This window comes from Dipodomys spectabilis, unplaced genomic scaffold (genome assembly GCF_019054845.1).
Source record: "Dipodomys spectabilis isolate Male_0828 unplaced genomic scaffold, ASM1905484v1 ptg000006l, whole genome shotgun sequence".
Taxonomy (NCBI): Eukaryota; Metazoa; Chordata; class Mammalia; order Rodentia; family Heteromyidae; genus Dipodomys; species Dipodomys spectabilis.
Window position 1 is genome coordinate 8,001,970 of NW_024870683.1, and position 23,948 is coordinate 8,025,917.

The following is a 23,948-nucleotide window of genomic DNA, read 5'->3' on the forward strand; positions in this document are numbered from 1 at the left end:
ACAAAAATGAATGCCAGTTGTTATGCTAAGAGAACAGTAGTTTTCGTCACTCATCTCTCCCAATCCTTGTGTGTGGGTGTGTGAGGTAGATGTGCAGGCGCATAGCGGGGTGCGGTATCCTGTGCATGATGGCATGTGTTCCACCATTTGTGAGAAGCATTTACAACGCCTGGCCAGTTCTCTGCTTCAACTCATCCGGAACGCAAAACAGTAGCATCTGGGGCTTTTCTCAAACCATAATTTAGCATAACAAATAACCTTTATTAGGACCCCAGGAAAAACTTTGACCTTAAGCAACAACTAAGAGACTAAAGATAGGCCTATAGTTCCTAAATGGGAATGTCACAGACTACACTAGACCAAGTTAAGCAGACAGCCTCCATCAAAGTATGCTCACATTTTTGCTAATAGTTTAGCACTCCTGTTGGTATGGATTAAACTTCAAGAAAATATAAGTTGATTCTGCTACTCTAGCTGACCATTTATTTTAAATGCATGATTTTTAAATAATTTGACAACATATGAGGGAGAAGCAATATTTAGCTTCTCTGTTTACTTCTGTATTCCTCGCTCCCAGCCCTGGCAGGGAAAGTTGCTCACCTGAGTGGGTGAAGGCAGCTCAGTAACTGCAGCAAGCTCACTATGGGCACAGGCCATCTATCTATTTAACAGGAGGTGTGCATGCATCTGTTCTCTGTCTTTAAGGGAGGCAAATGCACTCAAGGTTAACTCCTTAGAGCAGGACTGGCCACTTCTCTCTACGCTCAGACTTGCCAGAGCAGACTCCGAACTAGCTCCATACTTGTTACTCCCAAATCCAGATCTGAGTTTAGCTGAAGACTCCTCTTTGGACTGAAGCCCAAATCACACGTACTAATCCAGTTTTCCAGAGGGTTCTCTATAGGGGAACCGTAGGCACAACTGGGGCATCAAGCTAGATAATGATACAGTGGTGCCTTTAAAGTTAGTTCTCTGTGTGCCACTTATCAAAAACCCTATGGAGAGCAGAAACAAGTGGCAGACAGGATTTAAACAATTATCTTAAAAGCATAGGCTCTGAGCTGGGTGTTGGTCATTCATATCTGTAATCCTAGCTACTCAGGAGTCTGAGATCTGAGGATCACAGTTCAAAGCCAGCCAAGGCAAACAGATCAAAGAGATTCATCTCCAGTTAACCAGCCAAAAGCTAGAAGTGGAGGTGTTGCTGAAATGGTAGAGTGCCTTGAGGGAAAAAGCCACGCAAGAGCATAAGAACCTGAGTTCAAGCCCCAGTACTGGCACATGTACAGGACACAGGACACACACACACACACATACACATGGCACTTTTCTTATTTCTTTCTTGTTTTTATTTCTTTGAGATGGTTTTTCATTAAGCTGTCCAAGCTTGTCTCAAGTGATCCTCCTGCCTCAGCCTCCTGAGTGGCTGGGACTACAGTTCTATGACCCCACACATAGCTGGGCCCTTTTCTTTTATAGAGGGAAAAATATCTATTTCTAAAGTAAAAATACCTAATTCTAAAATATACACAATCAAGAAAGTATACTATAAACAGAATATATGATGAGGAGATAAGTAAATATATTATAAATATTTATATAGAATTTTAAGAATTAGAAAAGATATTAAGGCTTTTGAAATGCTGACATTATCTGAACAAAATCTAAGTTGTTTTTTTTAAGCTAACATCCTGTTTTGTTTCTCCTAGCAGAGGGACACAGAGAGGGGTTCTTTCAGAGTATGGCAACGTCTTGGCACTGTAAAGGGTTCTGTATCTTTTATCACAAATACTCAGCTAAACTAACAATGCTCAGTATTTGAACACGCCTCAGTGTAGGCCCTGCTCCACAGCTTGTCACTGGCATCTCAGATCCGTTAACTTGCCTCAGGCCTCACTAGCACCAGGGTCCACAACACTATCCACCAGTAGGTACTCAGCCAGGCTTGAGGATCGATGCACAGGGACTCCACATTTGAACTGCTTAAGCTCAAAAATCACATTGAAGTATAGCAAACATAAATAACAAAGAAAATGTGGCTTATACCTGTAATCTTAGCTACTCAATAGTCTGAGATCTGAGGATCACGATTCAAAGTCAGCCAGGCAGAAAGTCCATGGGTCTCTTATCTCCAATTCACCACCAAAAAGCTGGAAGTGAAGCCATGGCTCAAGTGTTAGAGCATCAGTCTTGAGTGGAAAAGATCAGGAACAGTGTCCAGACCCTAAGCTCAAGGCCCAGTATTAGCACAAATAAATAATGATAATGTCTGTTTATGCTGTGGTTATGGCATTATTACAGTCTTAGAGACACTTCCACTTGTGCTTTTGCAATTTCTTTCTTTTTTTTTTTTTTTTTGTCGGTCGTGGGGCCTGAACTCTGGGTCTGAGCGCGATCCCTGACCTCTTCAGCTCAAGGTTAGCGTGCTACCACTTGAGACACAGTGCCACTTCCAGCTTTTTCTGCTTATGTGGTGCTGAGGAATCGAACCCAGGGCCTCATGCATGCAAGGCAAGCATTCTTACCACTGAGCCACCTTCCCAGCCCCTGCGATTTCTTTTTTGATGGGAACTGGCAGGAAGGAACTAAATGAGAGCAAAGTGGAGGTCTGAGACTTTTTAGCATTTCTTTCTTATTAAGGTTCTACTAGACTTGACAAAAATATCACAGCTCTTTGATCCATAACAAAATTAATTATCTTTTGCAAATTGAAATGCATTTCTGAACAGGGTGGCTTTCACTGACAATGGGCAAGACCAGAAGGCAGTCAAGAAGAGGTAACAGAAACATGAAATTTGAAAGGGTGATTGCATAGTTTCATTTTCAAGTTCGATTACCTGCATCAATGTTTGGAAACAGAACTAGGGTCCGCTTGTTAAACGAGATAAGTGCATCCAGTGTCAATTCAAACATTTTAATGGAATGCTTAATGTCAGTGGTCACAGGGTGCTGCAGTGCAACAATATAATCTTTACATTTTACATCATCACCTGTTTAAAGAAATCAAACCATATTGTTTCATTAGAATCTTAAAAGATGCAGCAACACATTCTAAAAGCAAGTTCTTAATACTTAAAAAAAAATTCTAAGGTAGCAGGGCACCTGTGGCTCATGCCTGTAATCCAGGTACTCAGAAGGTTCAGATCTGAGAGTCCAGGTTCGAATCCAGCCTGGAAAACTCCTTGAGATATTTATCTCCAATTAAGCATAACAACCACAAAAAATAAAGCCAGAATTGGAGCTGTGGCACCAGCGATAAAGCACTATCTTTGAGCAAAAACAAAACGCCCACAGACAGTTCCCAGGCCCTGAGTTCAAACCCCCAGATAGGCACAAAAAACCCAAAACTCTAAGGTAAAGACAGTTTGTCACATTCCAAGCAGAGATCTGAATTAGGATCATGTTCAAAAAGAGAGCAGCAAACTTAACATTTTATAGATTAACTCCCAACAGCTAATGTACAGAATAACAATGAATCTCAAGAAGCTAAAGCACTTTTTTTTTTTGTCAGAACAGGTGGGGTTTGCAGATGAATGGAGAAAGGAAGAGTGGTTGGATATAGTCATAATATTCAATGTACATATGTAAAAATGGAACCAGGTAACTTGAGAGGATGCAATGGGTGACACTAATGAAGATGCACTGTATGAAGCTGGGCACCGGTGGATAACACCCGAACTCCTAGCTACTCAGAAGGTGAGATCTAAGGATTGCAGTTTGAAGCCAAAGTCTGTGAGACTCTTATTTCTGATAAAGTACTTAGAAAAAGCTGGAGATGGCACTGTGGCTCAAGTGGTAGAGCACTAGCCTTGAGCACAAAGAAGTTCAGGAATATTGCTTCTTGGCCTTTTGGCTAAGATCAAGTGAAGAGGTTCAGGGACAGTGCCCAGGCTCTGAATTTGAGCCCCCTACTATGCAAAAAAAAAATGCACTGTATGCATAAACTGACAAGGTGAATTTAAAACCTTTAAAGATAATAAAAATAATTACTTTAAAAACAAAACATACCTTTAAATAGCAAGAACTAAGAATTCACTGTTTATAAACTCTGAAGTGTTCCAAAGCACAAAAATGCAAACATTGTCATTTCCTTTTTTGGGAAGTGGGGAATTGGGGTATAGTCTCACTGTGTAGCCTAGACTGGCTTCACATTCATGCTTCTCCTGCTTCAGCCTCCAGAGTATTGAGATTACAAGCATAGTAATGGAGAATTTTTACTAGGTTAGAAACTTCAATAATATTTGAATTAAAAACACTAATAAATCAGCTCCAAAAATTCTATTTTGAGGGGCTGGGAAGGTGGCTCAGTGGTAGAACACTTGCCTTGCATGCATAAGGCCCTGGGTTCGATTCCTCAGCACCACATAAGCAAAAAAGAAAAAAGCCGGAAGTGGCACTGTGGCTCAAGTAGTAGAGCGCTAGCCTTGAGCTGAAGAGCTGAGGGACAGCGCCCAGGCCCAGAGTTCAGGCCCCACGACCGACAGAAAAAAAAAAATTCTATTTTGAAAACCTGTTGATCCTGTGAAATTCCTTTCTGTACTGCTGCTACCTTGAGAGTAATCATTATTAAAAGCCCCATAGGTTTTTACTAATACATACACACACAAAAGAAAACTTATTGATCCCATCTTAGCTTCTAAACTGGGATATAGCAGAAATATAATTGTTATCTTTTGATATGAAAAAGAGCTAAAGGCCTAAAAGAGCCTATTGGAGGGCTGGGGAGTGCAGCTCACTGAGAGCGCGCTTGCCTTGGATGCACAAGGTCTTTGGTTCAATGCCAGCATGAAACAAACAAACAAAACAATTGGAAACTTGATAAAATACAAGAATTCCAAAAACAGCCCATTCAATTAACATTTATAGATAGTTAATAGAAGTCCAAAAACTATGAAAACAGCAAAGAAAGGGGATTACTTTGTTTTTTAAACTATAGGGAACAGAAACACAGTCAGTGAACAAGAGCTGTCCATCCTCACAATAATAAATTTGTACATAGCCTGTGCCTGCTTCTGCACAAGCAACTCACAGGACAATAGTATTGGGTAGATCACTTACAGCATGCAGCTTTATAAGCAGAACATTCATTTATAATGATCCTAATAAATGTAATGGCAAAGTTAAAGACACATTAAATTCTTAATAATAAAAGACATCCCATAGTAAATACAGAGATTTATAACACAAAACAAAACGATGGCGCCTTCCTAGGAAGGGTTTCACAGCAAGGCAAAGGCTGCTGCATTAAAGAGCAAAGGCAGAGTGATGGTGGGAGAATTGCAGGTTGAACAGAGTCTGGCTTTGCACAAAGAATGGTAAGATCCCAAAGAAGAATGTAAGCCTTCCATATACACTTTTGCTGTATTCTTATATGAAATCACTATGTTCTATCTATCACAGAATTACTTAGAATCACATGTGAAGGAACTCAGGGAGAGGGTCACACAGTAGAGCCTCTGACTAGGAAACACAAGGCCCTGAGTCAAACCTCAGTACAGGGTGCAGGGAGGAAACACATGTAAGGGAGAAAGAGAGGTGAAAACGGAAGTTTGTCTACCAGTATCATCTCACAGGTTTCTTCCTCCCTACAAATAGGTCTAATGATAAGAGTTCTAATGGGATGTAGAATAAAAATAGACCCTTCTTTTTTATTGTTGTTGTTATGAGGCAGGGACTCAAACTTGGTGCTGATGCTTTGCTCATTGGCTGGCAATTCAACACATGAGCCATGCCTCCAAGCCCAGATCCAGCTTCTTGGATTACCCAACTATCAAATCAATTTTCTATTTATTGACTTCATTCAATAGATCTGCCTTTTAGAAAAGGAGGGTTCTAGATAGACGATCAGTTCTTATTTTCTGCTACATATTACTCTCACTACAAATTAACTAATTGATACTGTTTGTAAATGTCTTTTCTTTGCCTCTGATTAGCAAAAGTTAATTTCCATGAAACTCAATCACTATCACTAAAAATTTTACACTTTAAGACTCTTTTTGAAAAGATAACAAAATCCAGTGCTACCACTATGATTTATACTTTTGTGTGCATACATGTCAGTACTGGTGATTGAACTCTGGGCCTCAGACTCTTGCTCAGCTTTTTCACTTAAATAGTAACAAGCATAGCTGGGCGCTGGTGGCTCACGCCTGTAATCCTAGCTACTCAGGAGGGTGAGATCTGAGGATCACAGTTCAAAACCAGCCTGGGCTGGAAAGTCTGTGAGACTTATCTCCAATAAGCCACTAGAAAACCGGAAGTGGTGTGGTGGCTCAAATTATACAGAACTAGCCTTGAGCTGAAGAGCTGAGTAACTGCGCTCAGACCAGAGTTGAAGCTCCATGACTGACAATAATAATAATAATAAGCAAGCCTTTTCTATTGCCAGGCACCAGATTTATGCCTATAATTCTAGCTATTCAAGAGGCTGAGAACCTAGGACCATGGTTTGAAGCCAGTCAGGCAGGAAAGCCTATGAAACTGTTATCTCCAGTGAACTCAGGAGGAAAAAGGTCAAAAGTGAAACTGTAGCTCTAGTGGTAGTCAACTTTGAGCAGAAAAGCTAAGGGAAAGCATCAGCATCCAAGCTTGAGTTCAAGCCCCCCAAAAATTAAAATAATGCCCCCAATTTTTTTAAACAAACCAGTAAGCCTATTTTACAGAACAGGTGGACTTCAGAGGTAAAGTCATATAACAGAGTGGAAACTATGATCTAAAACCTTGGCTTTCTGCTTGCTAATGGAATACTATATCTATGAGTTTCCAAAAGTCCTGAAATATTCTCAACACTTTCTGGCAAAAACTTTAGGGTCAATAAAATGTGATACATGTACCTAGCCACATCCGAATGATGCTCATATAGTCTTTGTTCTTGGCTGAGAGGAGCTTGTCATAGGACGGGCAGCCAGCCAAAAGAATTCGATCATGGTCCTCACACATGGATATCAGGTGTTGTTCTGCGCTTCGGGTGCAACACACATGATAATGAGCCAGTTTTGTTATGGCATGTCTGATGGAGTCATCAATAGTCCCACTGACTTCCCCTCCTTCAATGTGAAGGATCCTGATGTTCATCAAGGCAGCAGACGTAGCCAGAGCCAAGGCATCAAACCTGTCTCCATGAACAATCATGATATCAGGCTTTAGGCGATTAAGGACATCTGGGAGCTTCACTAGGGCCAAGCCTACTGATTCCACCATGGCTGCTTCATCTTCCCCCCTAACGATTGTGTGTAGCCTCGTGTTAATGTCAAAGTCATCTTGTTCAATCATTCGATATGTGTTTCTAAAGCAGGAGAGAAAAAAAGGATGAGAGCATGTTAACATTTAAGACAAGCAATCGAATGCTAACCCTGAAGGGAGAAACATGTTTAAATTTTTACTTATTAAAACAAAGTAAGCCGGGTGCCTGTGGCTCATGCCTGTAATCCTAGCTAACCAGGAGGCTGAAATCTGAGGGTCATGGCTCAAAACCAGCCAGGGCAGGAAAGCCACTATGAAATTCTTATTTCCAATTAATCACAGAAAAAGTAGAGCTGTGGTTCTAGTGGTAGAGTGCTAGCCTTGAGCAAAAAAGGAGTTCGAGGCCCAGGACTTGCAAAACAAACAAATAAATAAATAGAAAATAGCTTACAAAGTAAAGAGCAAAGACAATAAATGTTCTTATTAGCCTGGTTATTTTTTTTACATGAGTGCCTCCACAGCATCATCCAGATTGACATAAGGCTTTATTGCCCTTTGGAAGGCTAATTTGTCCCCTTCCAGGCACAGTGACATGTACCTGTTAGCCCAAGACTTGGGGGACTAAGGCAGGAGAATCTCAAGTTGCAGCACAGGCTAGGCTACATAGTAAGTTCAAGACTGGCCTAGCCTACATGGTGAAACCCAATACTCCCTTTTAAAAAAAAGCAGGGTACAGGTAGCACATGCCTATAATCCTAGCTACTCAGGAGGCTGAGATCTAAGTTGGAAGCCAGCCTAGGTAAGAAAGTCTATGAGACTCTTATCTCCAATTAACCTCCAAAGAAAGCCAAAAGTGGAGCTTTGGTTCAAGTGGCAGAGCACTAGCTTTGAGCACAAAAGCTCAGGGACAGTGCCCTAGCCTTGATTCCAAGTCCCCAGGATCAGCACCAAAAAAAACTTTTTAAAATAAATTTAAAAATACTGCACAAAGCCAGGATGTCTTGCACGTCGCTATACTATAAATTTTTGAATGATTGAAATTATGCTTCTACCTTTTGCTAATTGGAGATGAAAATCCTACAGACTTTTCTTCTTGAGTAGTTAGGATAACAAATGTTTGACACCAGCATCTGGCTTCCATTTTAACATTTTAATTCTTTTTTTTTTTTTCTTTTTCTGGTTCTGGGCTTGAACTCATGGTCTGGGCATTGTCCCTGAGCTTTTTTACTCAAGACTAGTGCTCTAACACTTGAGTTACACCCCACTTCTCACTTTTTGGTGGTTAATTGTAGATAAGAGTCTCACAATCTTTCCTGCCTGGTGTAGCTTTGAACCATGATCCTTAGAACACAGTCTAAGAGTCACCAATGCCTGGCTCTTTTCTACTCTTTAAATATTTTTCTTAGAGCAAATTAATGTATTGATTTTTTTTTTGGGGGTCCGGTCATGGGGCCTGAACTCTGGGCCTGGGCGCTGTCCCTCAGCTCTTCAGCTCAAGGCTAGTGTTCTACCACTTGAGCCACAGCGCCACTTCCGGCTTTTTTCTTTTTGCTTATGTGGTGCTGAGGAATCAAACCCAGGGCCTCAGGCATGCAAGGCAAGCGCTCTACCACTGAGCCACCTTCCCAGCCCTAATGTATTGATTTTTAGAAGCAGGCTTTGGGTTTTCTTGCTTAAAAAAAAAAAAAAAAGTTTTTTAAAAGCCTGGTTTTGGTCTGAAGAAGCTTGATTTTCCTTTAACATCATACGTAATAATCCATTTTCAACTGTCTTTGGAGATTGCATGAACATTTTCATGCCACAGGGGTGCACTAAATGCTCTAGAGTAAAATTAATGTTTATTTGTGGTTTCTACATTTTGAACCCTAAAAGATCATTCTTCATTTTTTAAATATATCCTGTGATCAACATAAATCTAATGTCACCAACGGTCATGGCAATGTAATATTCTGTTTTATTTGACAGTTCAATTAGATGTTTTAAATTATGTTCCATATATACTATTTTGTAAGCTTCTCACAGTTTTGAAAAACTGCCATGAGAACTCAAAAAATAGTCTTGAGGTGGATAGTGAGCTCAGTGGTAGATTGTATGCTTAGCTTGCATGAAGCCCTGAGTTCATATCCCAATACCAAACAAACAATAACAACAAAAATGCTCACAAAACAGATGACCCTATTATTATAGTCATACAACCTACATTTGAAAGCAGCATTTCTCCTGAAGTAATAACAAATAGTAATGATACAGAAATCACTTATCTGGTCCCTACTAAGCAGCATCACTGTGACAGATGTTTTAAGTCAGAATCTCTATTCCTTATAATACAAGTGCTCACTGTTTTATAAGAAGAAACGAGCTCAGAAATGTGAAGCAACTTCTCCAAGACCACATAAATGTTAAATGGTAGAAGTGGGTTTTGAAGCTAGGTTACATGGCTATCAAAACGCAAGCTCTCTCCAGCATCCAGATGCAGTGGAGAATAAGAAAACATGCTCATCTTACCCATAGTCATCTATCAGGTGTGAGCCAAGGACCACCACATCAAGTTCAAAGAACTCAGGCTCTGTTTTGATGCCAAACATGATGGGAGCAAGTTTCGAGTAATCAGCACGATTACAAGTGGCAACACAGACCCGGAGCTTCCGGTTGTTCCCATTCTTCTCCATGACTTGTTTCTTTCTTGTTGAAAGTTTCTTAAAATAGAGTTCCTGAAGTTGCAAAAATAGCAATGATTATCTAAATCAGAACAACTCCTAGATATCAAAATAAAGAAACTTTTTGGTTGTTAAGTCCTACCATTTAGTACAGTACTGGTCATTTTATGTTCACCCCACTCCTGTGTGACACCCTCGCTTCTAGATGCAGTTGTGAAGCACTATTCCAGACTGCCATGTTGAGTTCCCCATGCTGATCTGGAACTGCTAACCTTAAGTTTCTTTTGCATTTGTAGAGGAGTAACATAACATGTTAACTATGTGCATTTATATGGGCTTGATCGTAGAAACGAATGAAGTATTTTCTAAATTTAAAAAATGAAAAAGAAATTCCAGCAGACTGTAGGACTATAATTCAGTGCTTCACATTCATCACAATGGAACACAGTTTGAGTGAGAGAAATCAACTTTCATTCAAAAGGTGAGCAAATATCAGCCCCCACTCCCTCGTCTCTTTTCTTTCCTTGTGACAGGTGCTACTCAGTAGCTATCCTGAAACTCATTATGGAACCCAAGTTGTCCTTAAACTAGCAACTTCCTGCTTCTGTTTCCCAAGTGCTGGGATTACAGGCATACACCACCACACCCAGCTCAAATATCACTCTTTGTTAGTTAAAAATTACTTATTATATCTCAAAATTGAGTCCAACATACTAAACCATTACAAAACTACAGTAGAAACCCACTGATCTGGTTAAACTCTTATTTATAGAAAAGGAAACACAGGTCTGGAAAAAAGGAATTATTTCCCCAAGTTCAAGATCACCTAAGAAAGACAATCCATTCACCTCACAATGTGCACTACCTTAAATATGAGGCATTGTGCCTAAAGCTGGGGAGAGAAAAGACCTCATCCTCAGTTATACACCAGTGCCTCCAAAACAGACAAGTCCTGAAGCCTGCCAGAGAGCTTGCTATAGGTCCCACAGGCAGCTTAAAGCCAGTGTCCCAAGCTAAACTCACTCTCTTTTCTAAACCTGCTTCTCTGGAATTGTTCTCTAACTCAGTTGCACACTTCCACTCATTGAAACACCCTGAATGATTGTCTTTTCTGTTCTTTAGAGGGTTTAGCAACTTTAAGTCCTATCAATTTACCTCCTTGAATATCTTTTCGTGGTGGTGGTGGTGGTGGTTGTGGGGCCTGAACTCAAGGCCTGCATGCTGTTCCTGAGCTCTTTTGCTCAAGGCTAACACTCTAACACTTTGAGCCACAGAGCCACTTCTGGTTTTTGAGGGACTTTTCTGCCCTGGTTGGCCTCAAACTACAATCTCAGATCCTCCTGAGTAACTAGAATTATAGGCATGAGCTACGGGCACCCAGCTTTGAATTATCTTTTAAATGTGTCTCCTCCTCTGTATCACCTCCAGGATGTCCCCAGTCAAATGGGGGTTGTTGGTGAAAACTATTGATAGAGTTGTCATAGTGTTTGTTTGTCCCTAGTTCTACATAGCCCTAGCCTCCTACACACTAATCCAAGTGACTCTTTTTTTTTCAAAGTTCTTAAATATGATTATCGAACTATAGAATACATCACTATGGGATAAAATCCAAATCACTGATCTGGACATAACCCATTTTTTTTAGTCCTGTCTGATCTATGATTACTCTATGTATGTGTGTGTGTCTGTGTCTGTGTGTCTGTGTGTCTGTCTGTCTGTCTGTATGTATGTGTAGGCACACGTATGCCAGTCCGGGGGCTTAAACTCAGGGCCTGGATGCTGGCTGAGTTTTTGTGCTCAAGACTAGAACTTTACCACTTGAACCACAGCTCCACTTCTGGATTTTTGGTGGTTAATTGGTGAAAAAAATCTCACAGACTTACCTGCCTGGGCTGGTTTTGAACCAGGATCCTCAGATCTCTACCTCCTAAGTAGCCAGAATTACATACATGAGCCCAATTATAATTACTTCTACTCTGTGCCAAAGTACTGGCCATACCAAAGTGCTTATGGTTCAAACTAGTGGCTCTCTATACCTTTCGATACAAATACCTCCACCTAAAATTTCCTTTCCTTCTTGCCTGGACTCCTATCACCCCTCGAAGCTCAGTCTGTCACCTCTTCTTCACATATACCTCAGGTCCTCTTCAGACCACCTATTTTATTTCCACTTTCCTCTCATAACAAATATACTTGGTGTAAAAACTCTGTCCAACCCTATATCCCCACCCCTTATATTTATATACTCTCTATTCAAAAAAGTAAAAGCTGGGATAAAAGAGATTGGTTTTATAGCCAGGTACTGGTGGCTCATGCCTGTAATCCTAGCTAGTCAGGAGGCTGAGATCTGAGGACCACGGTTCAAACCCAACCCAGGCAGGAAAGTCTGTGAGGTTCTTATCTCCAATTAACCACCAACAAACCAGAAATAGAGCTGTGGCTCAAAGTGGTAGAGCACTAGCCTTGAGCTAAAGAGCTCAGGGACCACAACCAGGCCCTGAGTTCAAGCCAACGTGACAGAAAGAGAAGACCGGGAGGAGAGAGAGAAGACAGGAGAGAGGGAGGAGAGAGCAGAAAGAGGGAAGAGAAAGAGGTTGGTTCTATAGAATATTTTAAACTTCTCTACAAGCCAGATCTGGTGGTATATATCTGTAATTCTAGCACTTTAGAGACTAAAGGATGGTGAGTTTGGAGCAGCCTGAGTAGCTTAAATGGCCAGGTCCTGAGAAGGAGGGAGAGGCACAGAAAGAGAAGAAAGGAAAGCAGGAGGGAGGGAGATCTGTTTTATTTGGCCTCAGGGGCTCTGATCACGTTGCTATGGTTTCAGGGAGTACATCAGTATTTAGAATGTATAACTAGGGATCCTGAGAACTTGGGTAGGGACGTGGGTACAGGAGGGTTGTCCTTTGAAACATTCTGGAAATTCCATTGTTACCTCTCTGCTGTGTGTAATTTTTCTCCTCATCTTTTTAAGAGTAGAATCCTGTGACCACATAAACTGCCCCATGATTAGGCCCATTCTGAATTTACAATCCCTAGCAAATGAACATTCTACCAGGTAATACTCAGCAAAGCAAAGCAATACCAAGGAGACAAAAGTATTCTTCCAAAATATGCCTTCAATGTTTTTCTACACAATCCCAAATTACTGATATGAGCTGGTACAGTAGATCATGCTTCAAATCCTAGCTATTTAGGAGGCTAAGACCTAAGAATTGTGGTTTGAAGCCAGCCAGTGCAGGAAAATCTATTAAGACTCTCCAATTAACCAGCAAACAGCTAGAAGTAGAGCTGTGGCTCAAGTGGTAGAGCACTAGCCTTGAGCACAAAAGCTCAGGGACAGTGCTCAGGCCCTGAGTTCAAGTACAGGACCAGCACCAAAACAAACAAACAAAAAAACAAACCCCACAACACACATATGCAATCAATCAATCAATAAAAACACCTACTGATCTGGACCTAACCTTTAAAAAACAGAAACAAAAACCTGTCTCCCCTGTCTATAATTACTTTCCTCTGTGCGGAAGTATAGCAAACCAAAATGCTTACAGTTCAAATTGGGGATTGAATCTGGGCTGAATCAATTGGTGATATTTAACTTTCTGGACAAAGCAAATGGTACAGATCTCGTCACTTTCTATTTACTTTACAAAGAACAGTAAACTTTCCACTTGGCAGTGCCTAGTGTTTACCAGAGTACCGAACTATTATTCTACCTAAATTGAAAGAGCCAGCCATAGAAATAATCTATGAAAAAAGATGGCTTTTTTTTTTTTTTTGGTCAGTGGTGGGGCCTGAACTCTGGGCCTGGGTGCTGTCCCTCAGCTCTTCAGCTCAAGGGTAATGCTTTACTACTTGAACCACAGCACCACTTCCGGCTTCTTCCGTTTATGTGGTGCTGAGGAATTAAACCCAGGGCCTCATGCATACAAGGCAAATACTTTACCACTGAAGCACCTTCCCACCCCAAAGATGTCAGCCAGGCACCAGTGGTTCTCTCCTATAACCCTAGCTACTCAGGAGGCTGAGATCTGAGGATCAAGGTTCAAAGCCAGTCTGGTCAGGAATGTCTATGAGACTCTTATTTCCAATTAACCACCAGAAAACCAGAAGTGGTGCTGTGGCTCAAGTGGTAGAGAGCTAGCCTTGAGCTGAAGAGCTCAAGGACAACGCCTATGCCCAGAGTTCAAGCACCACAGCTGTCAAAAAACAAACAAACAACAACAACAAAATACCTTTATAAAGGAAGTGTTTAAAAAATAGTTTGAATCTAACTTATTTCACTTTTGTTTGGCAGCACTGGTGTTTGAACTTAGGGCCTTCTGGTTGCTAAGCAGATGTTTCCACCTGAGCCATCCCTGAGCCACTTTTTTGCTTTAGTTATTTTTTAGGTAGAATTTTACATTTTTACCTGGGAATGGCCTCAGACCACAATCTTCTTACCTAAGGTCTTCCTGATTGCTGGAATGACAAGTATAATAAGCCACTGTGCTTGTCCTATTGAGATGGGATCTTGCCAACTTTTTCCCTGCCTGGCCATGAACCTTGATCATAGCTTCCCAATCACAGCTTGGATTATAGTCATGAGTCACCATGTCCAGCTAAGCATTTATTTTTCAAAAATTATACCATAAATTAAGATCAGAAAAAATATGACAATATGTTAATATATATTAGTTCTTGATGGTTAGTAGTTATGTGCTAACTGTCCTTTTCAGGATAAATATTTCATTATTGAAAACAAGAAATCAAAAGCTGGGCAAAGTCCCTCATGCCTGCAATCACAGCAATAGAGAAGCAGAAGAGGTCTGTGGTCAGAGGCCATACTGAAAAAAAAAGTTAGTGAGACTCCCCCCCAAACCTCCACTGGATATGATGGTCCATGCTATCACTCCTGCTATAAAGGAACTTCAAGATCTCAGGCTTATTCCAGGCAATGACACAACATCCTATCAGAGAAATGACAAAAACAAAAAGGGTTGGTAATGCTGCTCAAATGCTTAGCAAGGAGAAGGCCCTGAACTCAACCCCCAATACCACCCAATAAATCTTTTTTGGGGGAAACCGGGGGGTTGGTCATGGGGCTTGAACTCAGGCCTGGGCACTGTCTCTGAGTTCTTTTGCTCAAGGCTAGCACTCTACCACTTTGAGCCAAAGTACCACTTTTTCTAGTGATTAATTGGAGATAAGAATCTCAAGGACTTTCCTGCTGGGACTGGAGTTGAATCACGATCCTCAGATCTCAGCCTCCAGAGTAGCTAGGATTACAGGGGTTCTACCAGCCCCCCAGCTAAATAAACCTTTTAAATAAGCACAACTGAACAGGGTGTGGTTGTCCACAGTTCCCCTGAGTCTAAAGCTGAATTTTATATCCATTTCATCCCTTCTTAAATTATTATTAATTGTATAAAAGGGTTTCAAGTCAACAAATCAGTTTATAAGTACAATGCATTTATTTCATTCTTCAGTTTCATACTTTTAACTAGAGCCACTGATACTTAGATACATAAAGACAGTTTGTTTCCAGAAAGAAAAAAAAGTACACATTCAACTTTAACTCTGGCAGTCTCTAAGAACTGCGAAATTTTTTTTTAAAAAAAACAAGGCTTGCCATGTGGTCCAGACTGGCCTGGAACTCTTTATCCTCAATTGCTAATGATCACTTTCAACACAAGATTGTCCATTATAAATACTGTCAAAGGTGGTCAACTTTTTCTAGAAAAAGAAAACTGTCCCACTCCACTAAAAAGAGTTTTTTAAGAAGTGAATTGCTTTTAGGTAGGCAACTTGGTTCAAGCAGATTGAACCAAGAAAACAACGGTAACCGAAAAACAGCTGTTAAGCACTTTCGTCAGCACACATTGCTAATACCTTTACAAGCATTAATAATTTTCATTCTCACAGTTTTCCTTTGCTCCATTTTATAGACAGGGTCACCGAGAGATGGGCACAGTGATATGCGACTGTAATCCCAGCATGGAGAAGGCCGAGGCAGGAGGATCAACAGTTCGAGGCCAACTTGGAATACATAGTAAGACCCAGTCATCAATCAACTAACCAACCAGACCAGGGGCACTGAGACACAGAGAAAATAACTTTTCCTTGTTCCTTGGCAGAACCAAGATTCAAACCCAGATCCTTCGGCTCTCAGGACACTGCCCACCCCCAGTTTGTTTTGTGTTTCTTCTAAAAGCACTCGCGAACGCAAACCCTCCTGGCAGAGAACGTGATGCCTCACCCTTCAAAGCAGAGGGACGGAGACGATCGGCAATAAGAAGGGAAGGACTGTATCGTGCTCGGTAACTCAGAACTTTGTTTTTCCCCCAAGCTATAATTCAGTTTGGCCTCTCCTCGGCCTCCTATGGTGGGGCTAAGCAGTGATCTGCACCCCCATCCCTCCTACCAGACAATTACAGTACATTTCCCTGTGCTCCAGCAATTTTACAAGTGTGCTCGGGCCCATCAAACTTGCCAGGAAGCTGAGGCTCGAGGTAGACTGCAGGTTGGGCGGGGCCTTCCGGGCCATCTTTCCGCCTCCGGCAGCGGTGAGCCTGGTAGCTGCCCAGCCTCTCTCGCGCCCGGGGAGCGGGAACCCTCCTGTCAGTCTTCCCCGGCGGGATAACACGGCCGGCGGGGGTAGAGTCAAGCCAGGCCTCTCTCGGCAGGCCGCGTCCCCGTTCACCCCGAGTGCACCCGGGGCCGCCGAGGCCGCGGGCGAGGCCCGGGCCCGGGGTGCCCGCCGGCGCACCGGCGCGCTGCCCAGCAAAGCTGCGCGGCCGCGGCAGGGAGGCGGAGGCCACCGCGGGGTCTGGCAGGATGCTCGCCCGGGTCCCCGCCTGTCACTTCTCGCACGTCTCTCACCAGATGTGGATCCGAGGATTCCTCCGGCGCAGCTGCCGCCGCCGCCGCCGCCGCCGCGCTCTGCTGAGCAGGAGCCAAACCTGGCACTGGAAGCCAGCGGGGGCGGGAGGGGGCGGGAGGGGGCAGACCCGCCCCCGCGCCTTCCGCAAGCCCGGCACACCGGCCGCTCGATGACTCGTCGCTCGACCCTGGCACCCTCCAGCCCCTGCTCCTCGCAGGCCCGCCCCCCCAAGCTCGAATCAGCCAACGCGTCTGACGACACCGGCGAGACTTTCTGTGATTGGTCTGTCCTCCGAGCCCCGCCCCCCTCCCCGGTGGCTCTTTAAAAAGGAAGCCGCCTGCCTGGTCAGTGTCTGCTTAGGAGTCTTCCGTTGTCGTGGAGGTGCTAGTTCAGCGTGGACCTGGCCAGCTCCCAGACCCCAGAGCCCAGCAGCTCTCAGCCAGCCACGCATGCTCTGAAACCCGGGTCATCCTACGAGACAGCTGTTATGGCCTTGTACCCAAGGCACTTTGCTTTCCCTCATTCATTCCGTAGACCAGCTGCCAGGAAAACGTGCATCCCCGAGCTGTCCCCAGAGGGAAGCCTTGCCGCTCACTCTTTGCCACGTCCGCTGATGGCCGAGGGCCAGCGGTCAAGAAGGCGAGACAGACCGACCATTAAGGATCTGATGACCATTACAGATCTGTTACCAATGAAGAATTTTAATATTTCCTTTATCAAATTACTAGCTTACCACTAATGAGAAACTTTGGATGTGTGGATGACACAGAATGCTAAGAATTTTTTTTACAGCTATTAAGAAATTATTGGAGCCAGGCACTGGTGGCTCACTCGGAGCTATTCAGGAGGTTGAGATCTTAGGATGGTGGTTCAAAGCCAGCTGGGGCAAGAAAATGGATGAGATTCCAATTAACCACCAGAAAACTGGAAGTAGTACTGTGGCTCAAAGTGGTAGAGTGCTAGCTTTGAGCAAAAAAGCTCAGGGACAGTGTCCAGGGCCTGAGTTCAAGCCCCACAACCCACAAAAAATAAAAAACTGATAGTAAGTGGGTGGGGCACACCTCCAGGAAAAATAATTATCACCAGTAAAACTATACAGTCTAACAGCTCGTTGAGAGTTATTGCTATAAAGCTAATTTCAAGGTCTCATAAACGTGGTAATGTCAGTGTTTGAAACAAGGCCTCTTAACTCATTCCAGGTTTGTGTGCATGTGTGTTTTGAGGGCATAGTAATTTGTCTTTAAACTTAAGGCCTCAGGTTTTCTAGGCAGGTGCACTACCACTTGAGCCACCACTCTCAGTCCTTTTTTACTTTAGTTATTTTTCGAATAGGGTTTCAGGCTTTTGGATCTAGTCCAGGACCTGGATCTTACATAGAGGTTTCTAAACAGCTACAAATACAGAAAAGCACCACCATTCCCAGCTTATTGACTGAAATGGAAGGGTCTTGCTTTTATACCCTGGCTGGCCTTGAACTATGAGCTCCTAATTTCTGGCAGTAGCTAGGATGACTAGCCCCTGTATCCAGCCCTTACTCCAGGATTTTTAAATAATGAGAATAGTCCATTTTCAATAGACAGCAGATTTCTTTTTTAAATATCATTTTGGCTGTTAAGTGGAGAATACAGTAGATTGAGAAGCAAGAATTGGCAATGAAAGTCAACTGAAGTGGATGGATACATGACTGATTTGATTAATGAAACTTAATCATGAGTTAGATAGCAGGAGACGACAGAAAAGGAAGGAATCAAGGATGGCTTGCAGGTTCTATCATTCAGCAGGGGAAAAAATCCTGAGCAATCAATTACTGTTTTAAGCTGGATAATTCAGTTTAATCTTTTTTAAAGCTATTCCTTCAAAGTACTCTGTACTTCAACCACAATACTTTTAATGGTCAGGGTGTGGAAGTAAAGCACACCTTAGAAAGCAGTTACCACCACATAAGCCAGATTGTTTATAACCTCTCCTGAACAAAAAATTTATCTTTTGGCACTGATTAGCCTTATGAATATACTTCATAAGGAAAGTAGTTCTTTTTCCCTATGAAAAACATTTAAGATTAAAGGTGTTTTGAGCATGTTTTGAGGGAATGATAATTAGGTTTATATGTAATCATTTATATCAAATGTATATATGTGAAAATGGACCCTGGTCACATTGAAGGGCTATAGGTAAAGGTTGGGATGGCTGGAATAGGTAATATTGATCAAGATACAAAGCCTGGCACAGTGGTTCACACTTGTAAGCCTAGCTTCTCGAGAGGTTGAGATCAGAGAACTGTCGTTTGAAGCCAGCCCACGCAGGAAAGTCTGTGAGATTATCTCTGGTGAACCACCCCCAAAAAAGCCAGAAGTGGAGCTGTGGATTAAGTGGTAGAACACTAGCCTTGAGCACAAAAGCTCAGGCACAGTGCCCAGGCCCTGAGTACAAGACCTAGGACTGGTGTGCGCCACACACACACACACACACACACACACACACACACACACACAGAGACAGCAAAGATATATTGTACTTATAAACTGACACATTGAATTGAAATCCCTTTGTAGAACTACTTAAAGATAATTTTTCAACTACCTTGTCTAAAAATAATTCCCTAAACTATGTGTGTCAATTTGAGATTTACAAAAGCATGAGATTAAGCATGGGCTCAGCCAGGCTCCAGTGGCTCATGCCTGTAATCCTAGCTACTCAGGAGGCTGAAATCTCGGGATCATGGTTCAAAGCCAGCCCGGGCAGGAAAGGCCATGAGACTCTTATCTCCAATAAACCACTAGAAAACTGAGTGGCGCTGTGGCTCAAGAAGTAGAGCGCTTGCCTTGAGCTGAAGAGCACAGGGACAGCACTCAAGCCCAGAGTTCAAGCCCCACAACCCCCCCCCCCCACACACACACACACACAAATAACCAAAAAATAAAAACTAAAACTAAAAAACAGTAGGTTCAGAAATGTACTGATAAAGAGACTCATAAATGGAAGCCTTCATATTTGAAATTCACATTTCAAGACAGTTTAACCATTAATTACCAGTCAGTTTCTCCTGCCAGTCAGGTGGCCTTTTATAGTGTGTGTGGTAGTAAGGCAACTCTAAGCTAGCTTTCCCAGCCACGACAGAGAGATATAAATACATGTAATCACAGTGTGTGGGTTTGTGAGAATTCTCTTTACTGGGATTTTTAAAGGTATTTTTCTTTATAGTCTATAGTTTATTGTCTGGTTACTAGGAACTTGTAAACCAGAGAGTGCATAGTCACTTCTTGACCAATAGAAGTTGAGAAAGTTTCATTGACACAGCTATTCTAAAAAGACTGGGACAATATCAAAATCTCATTTGCCTTTAATTATGATTCTTTTTTAAAAAGTTGGATCAACACAATTATGTTCTAAAACATTCATTAAAAGTTATGTAGGAGCCAGGCACTGGTGGCTCATGCCTATAATCCTAGCTACTCCGGAGGCTGAGATCTGAGGATCACCATTCAAAGCCGTCCCAGGCAGGAAAGTCCATGAGACTTTTATCTCCAACAAACCACTCAGAAAACCAGAAGTGGTGCTGTGGCTCAAGTGGTAGAGCTTTTGCCTTAAACTGAAGAGGTGAGGGCCAGCACCCAGAACCAGAGTTCAAGCCCCATGACTGACAAAAAAAAAAAGAGTTATGTTCTTTTGGACTTTCAAGGATCTAGTTAAATCAATATGCAATATGCCTTTGGCAAAATTTTATGATTTGCCAGCATAAGCTAAGGAAATAACTCTGGGAGCTGAAAAATAGTTCCTCTTTGGTAGTTAGCGTGCAGCTAAGGATGAAGGAAGGGTCTCATTTAAACATTCCTCAGGAGTATTCAAGTGGGCTTAAAATAAAAACAAACAAACAAAAAATGGGATTTCCTAGTACCAGAGGTTCACACCTAGCTATTTAGAAAGCTGAGATTTTGTTGTTGTTGTTGGTTGTGGGGCCTGAACTCTGGGCCTGGGCGCTGTCCCTCAGCTCTTCAGCTCAAGGCTAGTGCTCTACCACTTGAGCCACAGCGCCACTTCGGGCTATTTCTGCTTATGTGGTGTTGAGGACAAAACCCAGGGCCTCATGCATGCAAGGCAAGCACTCTACCACTGAGCCACCTTCCCAGCCCCAAAAGCTGAGATTTGAGGATTGCAGTTTGAAGCCAGCATGGGCAGGGAAGTCTGTGAGACTCTTAACTGCAATTAACCACCAAAAAGCTGGAATTGGAGCTATGGGTCAAGTGGCAGGGCACTAGCTTTGATTAAAAAAAAAAAAGCTAAGGGACAGTGCCTAGGCCCTGAGTTCAATGCCCAGTAAAGGGCACCTACATACATACATACATTCACAAAGACAGGGGTGTTGTCTATATCTCCAAGGCTGGCATAGTACTTGAGATCCACCTGCCTCAGCTCCTAGTACAGAGGTTACAGGTTTGTACTACCACGCTTGGTGGTTAAAGTGGGCTTTAAATACCTGCCTAACACTGGGCACAGTGGTATATAACTATAGTTCTAGCACTTGAGAAGCTGAGGACCTCTAGAGCCCAAGGGTTTGAGATCCACCTGGGCAACACAGTAAGAACCCATCTGAAATGGAAAATCTTTCATGAAGGCTTAACGACCCATCCAAATATGGATCTGTAAGCCTAAGCATGAACCTAAAGGTTCTCTGTTCTGATGTCTTTCATGCCCCTACTTTTCAATGAATCTAATTCCACCTTTCAGATCATCTGTTTTTCTTTCCTGTGCTTCACCCTGTCCCAGAATATAGGCGCTCTCATGATTTTATTTCTTCGTCCTCTATGAACTCCAGTTACAGGAGCTCATTTTATTATTTTGGACAGTACTAGGGTTTGAACTCAGAGCTTATGCTTGATAGGCAAGTGCTTTACCATTTGAGCCTTGCCCCCAGCCCTTGAATTTCATTCCTTAGACCTTTCATGTTGACCTCTATATAAATAATTCCTTGGATACATACTCTACTCTGACCTTTCCTTTCAGCTCTCAGTTCCTACCTTTGATTCCTGCTAGATACTCCCTCAACTCAAGTCCTAATATTTTGCTCAGCTTGCTTGCTCAGCTGGAACTCTACCATATTTTCAGCCTAGCTTTTTGCTGGTTACTTTTGGAGATGGAGTCTTATGGACTTTTGTGCACTGACTAGCTTCATATAGAGATCCTCCAGATCCCAGCCTTCTGAGTAGCCAGTATTTCAGGTGAGAGCCACTGGTACCCACCCTATTATTTTTTTCAGTGCTGGTCCTGGGGCTTGAACTCAGGACCTGGGCACTGTTATTGAACTTTTGGCTAGCACTCTACTGGTTGAGCCACACCTCCACTTCTGGCTTTTTGTGGTATTTAATTGGAGATAAAAGTTTCATAAACTTTTCTCCCCCGAGCTAGTTTTGAACTGTGATACTCAGGTCTCAGCTTCCTGAGTAGTTAGGATTACAGGCATCAGACATGAACCACCAGTCCCAGGCCTTATTTTTTTTAATCGCACAAACTTGTCATTTTTATCCAAACTCAAAATCAGTAAGTCATATTCTTCACTCTCTAAATTATAACATTTGATCTTTCAGATTCCTCAAAATATTTCCAGAATGTGCTCTTCCCTTCCTATTCCTCCTATTCTAATTCAGTTCTTCATCTTTTTATTTCCTTACTTCTGAAGTGCCTGGTTTTTCCATAATGAAAACCAAAGGTTATCCTATAATCAATGCATATTGTGTAATGGAAAGAATTTAACTGATAAAAATCTGTCGTGACGTTATAATAGCTCAAAAAGATTTGACATCACTGATTACTGAGCATTCACTTGCCCTTCTGGCCCAGATTCCCTGCTTCTCCTAATCTTCCCTGCACACAGCTACCTGATGAACTTCTTTAAAAGACTGTTTTTATCAAGTTATTTCCATGCCTCAGAAAAACTACTGTGAGTCTCCATTCCCTCCTTGCGGGATAGAGTGTATCTACAGGGTACATGTGGTGATGTCCTAAAACATCTAGCTGCCCGTATGCCTCAATAAATAATTAGGTTAAACTTCCTTCTAAAATGACATTCTGGGGCTGGGAAGGTGGCTCAGTGGTAGAGCGCTTGCCTTGCATGCCTGAGGCCCTGGGTTCGATTCCTCAGCACCACATAAGCAAAAAGAAAAAAAAAAAAAACCCTAAGTGGCACTGTGGCTCACGTGGTAGAGTGCTAGCCTTGAGCTGAAGAGCTGAGGGACAGCGCCCAGGCCCAGAGTTCAGGCCCCACGACCGGACCCAAAAACAACAACAATAACAACAACAAATAAAATGACATTCTGTGAGAACCATTTATGTAGCAATGAAGTTGGTCATTTACATATAGAGATAAACATGAAAATTAACCATAGTAATAATTTCCTTCTATTTTGGCTTCATTTGGTCAGGTAAATAGCTGAGGAGAAGAAAACTGAACAAGGCAGCTTTTCTATGCCATGTTGCAAAAGGAAAGGGAAAATGAATACAATTATAGCACACATTGGAAATAAACTGTATTTATGAGGGAGAGAACTCAATAAAGTAAAAGCAACCCCTGAAAAAAACCCTGTATCTGATACAAGCACCCAGAATTTGAAAAAAAGAGTTTGTCTTCCTCTACCAGCTTGGAAATGCAAGGAGACCAGGGGGTTTCAGCACAGTAATTAACCAAATAGCAACGACAAAATGACTAGCCTGAGTTAGCAGTGAAAAGAGTCATGGATGCAAAAGGGTTAAAGCCAAAGCTTTTCTCTCCCCTTGACAGCAGTGCTGGATTAAAGCATCATGGAATGGCCCCATTACTTACATGAGGTCCTAGAGAACTGGACTCCCTGAAGGGACAGGCAGTGGTTTCCATTCCGTAGCACGAGCTTTGTGCCTTGCGTAGCAGAGCCACTGCTATTCTCTTGGTCTAGCTGCCACAGAGCAAGTCATTAATGAGCATCTGAATTCCAGACTAAATCTTTAGCTCCGCCTCCTTGAAAAGAAAGAAAAAAAAAGGGGGAGGTGGCTCTGAATTCTTCCTGTATTCCTGGACAGTGGCTTGAAAGTTGAGAACAATTGGCAACTGAATGTTACTTCCCAGTTTTGATACATTATTCTACCCAGTGAGTTTACATTTCCCCTAGAAAGATTTTCTCCTGAGTTTCTGAATAGAAAGCTCAACATTTTTAATCATCATCTTAGTCATCTTTTTCACATTGTTTTACACTCAGGAACCTTCAAAACATTTGACATGC

The 23,948-nt window shown here is 42.3% G+C and overlaps 1 protein-coding gene across 3 annotated transcripts in view; it reads right to left on the bottom strand.

Annotated features, from left to right (window-relative positions):
* Gne (glucosamine (UDP-N-acetyl)-2-epimerase/N-acetylmannosamine kinase) overlaps nt 1-23,859 on the bottom strand; it is a 35,409-nt gene extending 11,550 nt beyond the window's left edge. The window contains exons 1-4 of one of the 3 annotated variants that reach the window (XM_042698332.1): nt 23,516-23,859; nt 9,688-9,893; nt 6,834-7,285; nt 2,838-2,990 (exon numbers count right to left, since the gene is read on the bottom strand). In XM_042698332.1, the coding sequence (XP_042554266.1) occupies nt 2,838-2,990; nt 6,834-7,285; nt 9,688-9,893; nt 23,516-23,566 (862 nt within the window). In that variant the 5' untranslated portion in view covers nt 23,567-23,859. Of the gene's footprint in view, nt 1-2,837; nt 2,991-6,833; nt 7,286-9,687; nt 9,894-16,077; nt 16,101-16,700; nt 16,801-23,515 lie in introns of those variants that run through there. The other 2 variants (XM_042698350.1, XM_042698341.1) reach the window with 2 other exon arrangements.
* Nucleotides 23,860-23,948: the final 89 nt, after the last annotated feature.